Source organism: Populus euphratica, unplaced genomic scaffold (genome assembly GCF_000495115.2).
Source record: "Populus euphratica unplaced genomic scaffold, PopEup_1.0 scaffold19.1, whole genome shotgun sequence".
NCBI classification, from domain to species: Eukaryota; Viridiplantae; Streptophyta; class Magnoliopsida; order Malpighiales; family Salicaceae; genus Populus; species Populus euphratica.
The window spans coordinates 2,608,674-2,618,142 of NW_011499853.1; the positions used below are offsets into that span (position 1 = coordinate 2,608,674).

General features: G+C 33.3%; 1 protein-coding gene across 1 annotated transcript; it reads right to left on the reverse strand.

Annotated features, from left to right (window-relative positions):
* Positions 1–1,578: 1,578 nt before the first annotated feature.
* On the reverse strand, positions 1,579–6,992 carry LOC105122315 (adaptin family protein). Its single transcript, XM_011021363.1, has 11 exons — positions 6,802–6,992; positions 6,211–6,727; positions 5,989–6,113; positions 5,675–5,873; positions 4,702–4,930; positions 4,419–4,585; positions 4,039–4,248; positions 3,658–3,768; positions 3,352–3,528; positions 2,348–2,797; positions 1,579–2,152 (listed from the first exon to the last, which is right to left on the reverse strand). The coding sequence occupies exons 1-11, from the start codon at positions 6,852–6,854 to the stop codon at positions 1,862–1,864; spliced, it is 2,529 nt and encodes an 842-aa protein (XP_011019665.1). The 5' UTR covers positions 6,855–6,992; the 3' UTR covers positions 1,579–1,861.
* Positions 6,993–9,469: the final 2,477 nt, after the last annotated feature.

Here is a 9,469-nt window from a genome sequence, read left to right on the forward strand (position 1 = left end):
TAAAAATCCTCTTGATTTTATTCCATAGATTGTGCATGATATGATCTGAAAGGAATGTGTAGAGGTGGCAGCAGCTCTTGTCATTGGTCTTTGATATTTGGCTTAGAAGATTATTTGTGTTTTTATGTTACAAAGAGCGGAAATTAAGGCCTCACATTATTGTTGAATTAGTTTGAATAAACTCTCATTAATATCATGCAGCAAAATAACCATATGATAAAATAGTATGTGAAGATGTATTTAAGAATGAATATTGTAGTAATCTTGGAGATTTAATCTTACATAAAAACTTCCTTTTATTTATTTATATAAACATGATTTATAAGTGAACGATCGCTTTCAAGAATTAAATTATAAAGAAAAGCTCGTCAACTCAAGATTCATAGAAATTTTCTACTTCTAATTAACTTCTTATCACTATACTATTATCATTTCAATTGCAAGCTCACTTACATGGATTTAGATCCATAAATCATTTAATTCAAATCAGAAAAAATTTCTACTTCTAATTAACTCTTTTATCACTGTAACATTATCATTTCAGTTACAAGCTCACTTGTACAATACCTATATTTATAGATTATCTAATTCAAATAAAAAAATAAACTATCTCTTTCTAATTAACTCTTTGATCACTATACTATTTCAATTATAAGCTCTATTATCATTTCAATTATAAGCTTCCTTACATGTAACCTAGTTCATCTAATTAGTTAATTAGTTTCTCTTCCTGAATTAAACGGCTTATATCCATGTAATTTCAAGGAAGTTCGGATTGAAATGTCATCATCGTTTTTTTCTAAGAAAAACACCCATCATTACCATCTCAAGTGTTTGCAACTAGCTAAAGCTGCAAATGAGTAAGCTGCTCTTTAACTGTTCAAAAATTGACATTTACATATTTGAGTGCTTTGGGCATAGCCCAAACAGCTAGAATTGTTCAGTCACTTGAGCTAGGCTAACATAACTAGCTCAACCCAAAAGCCTTTGTGCTCATTTCCCCTGGTGCAATAGAATGGGTCCAGGAATAAGTACTGTTCATCCTTTTTTATAGCTTTTGGTTCTCGTTCCAAAACAACACAGAAGGAATCTGTACACTAGAGAGGTAATTGTTTGCGGATATATCCCTTCTCAAGGACAAATTCATGTTTGACCTGCCCTGCTCAGTAGTCACCAGTCAGAACTAACTCAGAACACGGTGGTTGTCAACAAAAACCATAACAGACTGGTTTTTTCCTTCTAACTATATCTTAACAAATAGCTATCGCCAAACAAGGAATGCTAGGTCCAGAGCTGGCTCCATTCCATGGTTCCCTTCCCACCCCACATTCTTGTCTACCCTCATTCCAGGGGCCACCAGTTTAGGATTGCTCACTCTTGGGGGGGCTACGCAGGGGCCACCAGTTTAGGATTGCTCACTTTTTTTTTGGGGGGGGGGCTAAAGTGGCAACTAAGATTACAGACACATCTTGATCACAAAGAATAGCTTCACGATGTTAACAGGCACCCAGAAATTAAAATGACTTTTGTCCCTAATTTGCTTCTTACACAACCTATGGAAGCTCAATGACATCGAAGTGAAAAAGTAAAGGGCAACCCAGTAACACAATCAATACAACAATTACCATGGTTCTATAAAATGTTGAGCAACTGAAATGGAGTTTATGCAAACAAAAATGTGACAAGAAAAATCAAAAAGGAAGAACTCTTTGTTTTCGATCTCATTGTACACTCATCTACAGCAGTCCAATAATATTTTTTTCTCCTCATTATTTCATTTTTCACTTTTCAATCTTCCTTGCAGAAACAAGAAAAAAAAAAGCCCTACCTACTGGGAGCTCGAGTGAAAAACTGTGGACATTCATGATGTGCCAAACCTGGACAAAGCTGACTGGAACAAAGTAGAGAATGCTTGAGACATGCTCTGATCATCAGCTTTGATAGTTATTTGTGTTTTAGCTGATGATGTGTTGATTTTACACTCTATAAGAAAGATCGATGACTCTTCTGCTTTTTGAGCAAAGAAGAAAAACTTCAAGTTAGGTGATTGACCGCCAGATGCAATACAGTGGATGGAATGGCCTTGCATATGCCGGAGAAGGGCCTGAGGTGTTGTTAATGCCGCAGCTCCTTGAGGACTTACAGAGAGTTCCTGTAACAATGATCGATCCATCACAAAGATGAGTACAAATCCAGTGGGGCTAACTGTAAACAAGTAAGCCTACACATAATGAATCAGAAAGCTATCTCATTCTATCCATAAGTTTCAATACCACAAGTCTTGACTTGTACTAGGAGCTGGAAACAAAAAAATGAATTCAAGCATTTTCATAAACATAAAGCAAACCTCCGATAAACATATTGGTAATTGACGCCATTTTTGCTGAAAAGTGCCAGGATCAAGGACAGCTCCGGCATTAAGCTTCAAAGAAGGAAGTGCAGGAGCAGGTGAAGGAGCAGGAGATGCGGGTAGACCCAAACCAAGTAGATCATCAATAGCCAAGCTAGATTGTGAACTCAGGCCAGCTGCTGCAGGGTTTGAAATTGGCAACTCTGGTTGTACTTGTGTAGCAGTAGATAGCAATGAATTGTCATATAAAGGTGCTGTGTATGCAGAACCATTGGTACCAGAACCTCTGCTTTCTTCCTTCTCGGAAGTACCTAGAAGCAGATCCTTGTCATTTGCCTCGACTACATGAACTGGAACATCAGATTCTGTCCTGATAGCTAAATTGCCCAGCTCATCTGAAAACTCAAATGGTCCGCGGTGTTCCTTATCGGTGAACATGTATGAGGGCTGCAAGATTCTTTTAATGTCAGTTAATTCAGAACATATCTTGAAACAATTTAAGCTGTTCTACAGAGATACCAGCCAAAAGCAGAAATATGAGGATGGTAATAATGCACGCGGGTTGTAACTAGTGGAACAAAATTTTGTTGAAGTGATTTCAATTGAGCACAATTCAATATCTTTTTGACAATAAAAAAAAAAAAACTAGAATGTGCAAGTAGGAAGGTTTGTTACGTTGTTGAGGTGTTGTTGAGGTGCTGCTAGGTGTAGGAAGGTTTGTTACGTTGTTGAGGTGCTGCTAGATTGTTACAAGAACTGCTTTCTTGATTCTTAACTACTCTAGCACAATCTGACCATGTGTTTTGAGTATCAGTCTGACACCAGCCTAGTCCTCTAAACCTATTTCTTCTTTCTAATCTCTAGATGTTCTTTCAGGTGCCCCCCCACCCTCCCACCCAACAACAAAAACTTCAAAACAATTCTAAAGGATAATGGCAATGGGTAACCAAGAAGTAAGGATGAGTTAATTTCAAGTACCAAGGGTAGCAAACAGCAGTTACCTTCTGGTACACAACAGAGAGGCTATTAAATTCATCAAAAATGCGGTCTTTGACTTCACTGCTCTGGGTATCAGCAAAGACAGAAACAGCTTGCTTTGGAGGATTCACAACACGTTCTGCAACTGTTACATTGTGTTGCAATAACCTGTAGTAGAACAAGGCCCTGTCATGAACATCCTGCAGCCAAATGTGGATTAAATTGAATATTTGAATAAAAACTAACTATTATTAAAACTAGGATAAACAAAACATGTTGATCCATAAAAAACAAAAAATTGGGAGAGTGAAATACTGATCAACCCACACCTGGTGAAAATCAGCAAGACCTGCAGCCAATGCAGCTCCTAATGCTTTCTGAGTCTCAGGTGGCCTCTTGAAAAAACACTTCATTACTGCTGTGAGAAGATGTAAACGGACCTGCACAATTTGATAACTCATTACTTACATGGTGAACAGTATTTTGTTATTCCAATGAAAATGTTTTGCTATAAGCAAACGCCAGACAAACTCAATCACAGACATGGATGTGGAAGATTAGGCAAATCATACCCTTGTTCTGTATAATGAAAAACCTCATTTCCAATAAGAAAAACAAATGCCAGATGCTAAGATCACTTAGCCAAAGACGTGTGTAAAGACACAGGAAAAACACAGCAAGCCAAGGATAACTTGAGCAAATTTAATTACCTCTGCAGAATGCTCCTCATCCCAATTCTCAGTTAAACTCTCTAGGATATAAGGAGCATCACTCATGTCTTGAGAATATTCCCCTAGCATCCATATAAGAGCAGCTTTAGCCTTCGGTTCTTGTACATTCTGGCTGCTGATATTCCCAACAACTGCAATGCAATCATGACTCCACTGAGGGTATTTCCTCAGAAGATCTTTAACAAGAACCTGAATAAGAAAACCCAGCATGTAAATCTGATGCTCGTAGTTAAAATCAGACAAGGGATAGCTGTTTATTTGACTGCATTATGTATTTTCTCAAGGAATCTATAAAGCAGCATGCAGGTGTTTATAGTCTTAACATTGGATAATTGAACCACCAAAGATTAGTTTCTTACTAGAGCTTCAGCAGTGACATAGTCCTTTTCCATTTCCAGAAACTGAAGCAGCCTATCAACAATAGCATTCACGTCATACTGCTGCAGTGCTATTTTTCCAACGGCTCGAATTGACTCTCTTGCAATGGGAATATCAACATTGGCAGCATATTCACACAGCTCAGTCACTGAAATTGACTCATCGAGGACATGCATCAGTCAAACATGTGGAAAGAATATAGAATTGCCCATTCAAATCTTGCCACATAGGCTGCAAAATGACACTGAAAAATTACATACTCACCAATTTCATAAGTACTGCTCTCATTTGCAACTGCAGTCAACATTTCAAGCTTCAGCTTTTTGACATAAGATGGCTCATTGTACTGGCAATAGAAGTGTTTATAGTCTGAGGAAAATACATATGGTGCACGCATCACCAAGAGATGGAGATGGCTTAAAACTGCATATGATTGCTCTGGACTTCCAGAACTCACTAGGGTAAGCAGCGGGGCTTTAATACGTTCATATACCTGATCAACAAAATCTTTCTTTAGTAAAACATTGGTCTGGGAAAGGTTACCAAAGTTATATATTATAAGGCATGATCATTCCAAGACAATAAAAGTAGGAGTGGCATTACAGCCACAATGATTCTTTTAAAATAATCAGATTTGCTGCCCCATAAAAAGACTGACTTTTGATAATAGGCTGGACCTAAAGTATCTGACTACTTCAGAAAATAGCTATCAAGTGGTAGAAATGCTATTAGGATAAAGAAGGGAACCAAAGAAGAACCGTGCAACGGATACCCAATGTGAATTGTTAAAATTGCACAGCTATGAATCAAAACACTTTCACAGTTATTCATCAAGGCAATCTGGGGTGGTTTAACATGGTCGATCATGTTCTACATTACTAGCTAGATGGTGTTTTTATTTCTGATTCCTGAACTAAAGCTGGGACGACACACAATAACTTAAATTCTTGAATTCTGCGTATGTACACCATGACAAAACCATATGCATTCTATTTAGTATGGGGATTAGGGCCTTCATAGATATTGCATTACAGATGAATTCAAACAAAGTAGACTCACATAAAAATATTCTCTTTGTTAATAAAGTAATAACATTTACCAAGTTTCCTAACAATGAAACCTCACTCCTGTGATTACATGCATGCAAGATATTTACTGTTAAAAAAACTCATAACTGTACAGTTTCCCTGCTCTTTAAAATAAATAATTAGGGAGTAAAAGGATCTTTCAGTAGCACCTGCTGGTGAACATCAGTCATGGATAATGTCATATGTAGAAACACTTTAGCGGTTGCCAAAACAACCGCACCATTTGCATGCTGAAGCCTATCTTCAAGAAGATTCATGATATCAAATATCTCACTACTATCTGCCGGCACATATTTCACAGCCAAATCAAGCACAAGACATTGCGCCCATTCACTGAACTCCTTAATCCTGCCATCAAAAAACACATAAAGAATTTACCAAAATTGTTATAATGAAAACACAACCTCTCAAGCAACGAACACAATATAATCAGGCATTTAAATGAATTCTCAATAAAACATACCGATTCAAAAGGTAATATATAACCGGCTTGCTAAGCAAAGCCTCCCTCTCCTTTAACGCTTCCTCTGACGTACTAGCTTCCCCATTCCAAATTTCTTGCAATGCCAATAAACAATTTGCAACAACCTAACAACAAACCCCCAAAAAATCAACACAACACAACTCGGCAATCACATTAAACCTGATCGCTTCTAGTTTATCAAAACGAAAACAACAATTTCACCTGAGCATCTTTATCAGTGAGCAACAAATGCTTCAGAACCGCGGGAAAATCAGCATCAATGCAAGTAGTCACGGAAATATGATACAATTTAAGAACACCAATAACCGCGACAATTCTAACATAACTATTGCTATCTTTCAACCCAGCATTCAACGGTCCAACTAAATACTCAACTAAATTCGCAACGTTAAGAGAACTCAAGCTCCGTAATGCAAGTCCTCTAATCATTGGATCTTCATCTTTACAGTCTCTTTGCAAGAAATTAATCGTTAATAAAGCTAAATCAGGATTAACTTTCGCGTAATTACCAACATATAAATAACACATCTTTTTCAACACTATATCTGATGTTGCTGAGCACATAACCATTTCACCGAATACAGACGACACGTCGATTCCGATGGTCATGTATGATATTACTTTTTTGAATAGTTCGCGTTTCGAATCGTCGACGCCGGGGAGTCGGCTTCCGGCGAGTTGTCGGAGTTGCGATTTTAAATCGGTGACTTCGCTTTTTCTGTATCGAAAAAAAATGAATTGTTAAGTGTGGTGGCGATTTTGTAATTTTAAGAGATGAGTTTTTACACTTACCCGGACGGTTGTGATGGCGACGGAGATCGGTTAGTTTGGGCCGGAGGAGCCATGCCGAAGTTCTGTGAGGTGCGGTTTGTACAGTGAGATCGAGCAGGGAAGGAGAGATCTGACGAAGAGAAAAACACAGGGAGACACCGAGACAGTGAGATGAATTAATTAGAGGAATTCGTGTCCGGGCTGAGGTGGCTGTGGCTTATTGGTCTGTTGTCTGGATATTTACAGAGAACTTTCGGTTGATTGGTGATGAGCTGCTAAAACGATGACGTACAGCTTAATTTCCTTTTGATAATAATTATTTTTTAGAATTTATTTTTATATTACTGAATCTAAATAATATGAACATATTAAAAAAATTAGTTTAAAATAAAAAATAATAACTTTTAAAAAATACTTTAAAATACAGAAATAAAAAATCTATTAGAGTATAAACAGTCAGCTTTACCTCAAAGATCTTGATTTTAAGTTCTGATAATATTTTGTGATATTTATTGGAGAGGTGTAAAATAATTTGTTGTAAAATATAAGATTAATGATTTGTTTTAGATTTGTTTGAATAAAATTTAGTGCTCTATTTTATCTTTTTTTTTCCTTGTAAATTTTATTTAAAACTTTTTTTTTTTTGAGAATTCATGTCCAATCTTTTTAAAAAAATCACAAGTAGTTTTCTCCAACAATTAAAATGAAGGCCAAACCGATAGCTGGCTTGTTCTCTTCTTTCTCTTTATATATATATAGTTTTTTTTTTTTTCCTAACGCTATGGAATGCATTAATTGAAATGGAAAATGGGGATAAGTGGGCCAGAAAGAGTGGTTTGTTAAGGGGAGAAATATATGAAATTCATAAAAAACAAAAATACATTTTATTTGTCTAAAATATATCAAATGATATATTCAGTAAAGAGGAAAAAATAAACAATTTAATTTATAATAAATATCTATATATTAGTTTCATATATTTTTTACAATTTAATTTACAAAAATATATTTTTTTATAAAGTAAAGAATATAATATGTATTTATTTATACAACTTTAATAAATATTTAATATTTAAAAGAATATCAACTATAAATATTTTATGAATAAAATTTTAATATAATAAAAAACTCATAATTATAATAACTTTAAAATTTTATTTTTAAAATATTTTTATTTCATGAACTTTATCTATACTCTACATTCATAAATCTGATATTATATAAATATTAAAGTCAAATTAAATTTTTATTAATAATAAATATATATTTATATAAATATAATAATATCATATATAACTAACAGATTAGTAATAGAGCATATTAAACTAAAAATATATATTTTATTATATTTTAAATGAAAAACAATCTTTAAAGCATCGTATCTGAATTTTTAAGTTTATATATATAGATTTTGATGAAAAATTTAGCTTGTATAATATATGCTTTCACCAGAACAAAGCCCAATGAATCCTTAAAACCTCTTGTCCACGTTTTTTATTTTTTTTATTCGACTTCCCTTTCTTCATTGCTCTTTTTCAACCCTTTTAAAAAAGCTAGATTTATATTATATCTGCCATCACTTTTGAATTTTTAATTAAATAATAAATATATTTGATTAGAAATAACTTCTGATTTAAATTAAAAGTTAATCGAGTATGAAAAATAATCTGGATAATTTTTTTTTATTTTTATATGTACGTAAAAAGAGAGAGGGAGTTTTTTTTTCCTGTAATGGGGGAAAAAACAAATTCCAGCTTGGCTGAACTATGTGCGCACCTTCTCTAATAACCCTCGACAAGCTGTTGCTTCCACCCTGATGCAACAGCACTTGAGGTATTATAAAATTATAAAATTATCAAAATTATCAAAAAAAAATAATATTAGGCTGTTTTTTTAATTTAAATTAATGTTTGTTTTTATATTCTCTTATAGTTTTGATGCTGGTACAAGAAATAAAAAATATTATTTTAATATATTTTTAATTAAAAAATTTACAATATAATATCAAACACAAATTTAAATACAAGGATATTTCCATTCTTAAACAAAATGAAAATATTCAGGTTGTTCTATACTTTATATGAGACCTTAGAGGTTATTGGATTATATCATTATTGAACAACGTCATGTGTTGATAATTGAAATTGACTATTTGTTTATATTTAACTAATTAATTATCCATTAGCTGTGAGACTCACATGAACTATATAAAACTAATTGTGCGTAAAAAAACAAAAACAAAAATAGATGTTAGAGCACAAAAAATGCTGGATTATAATGTAACTTTGTAATTAAAAAGGAGTTTTATTTTAAATGAATTATAACCTTCTTATTTTGCTGAAATTTTGATGAGATAAAAACATGAATTAACTTGTTTAAAAAACTTTAAGTTAAATTTTTTTAAAAAAATATTAAAATAATAACATATTAAATTGATATCGATCTCCCACAACTCGTGTTATAGATTTTCTTAAGTTTAATAATAATTTCTATTTAATTATATAATAAAAATAATTGGTTATAAAATTAAACATTAACCTAAAACACATACACTTATTTGAGATAATTATTTTTATAAAAAATAAATAAAAATCAATAATTTAATTTATTTTTCTACTAGTTCAATATTAAACGATGAAAAAAAAATTTATTGGTAGGTAAATTTATTAAATTTATGAATTAGGTAATC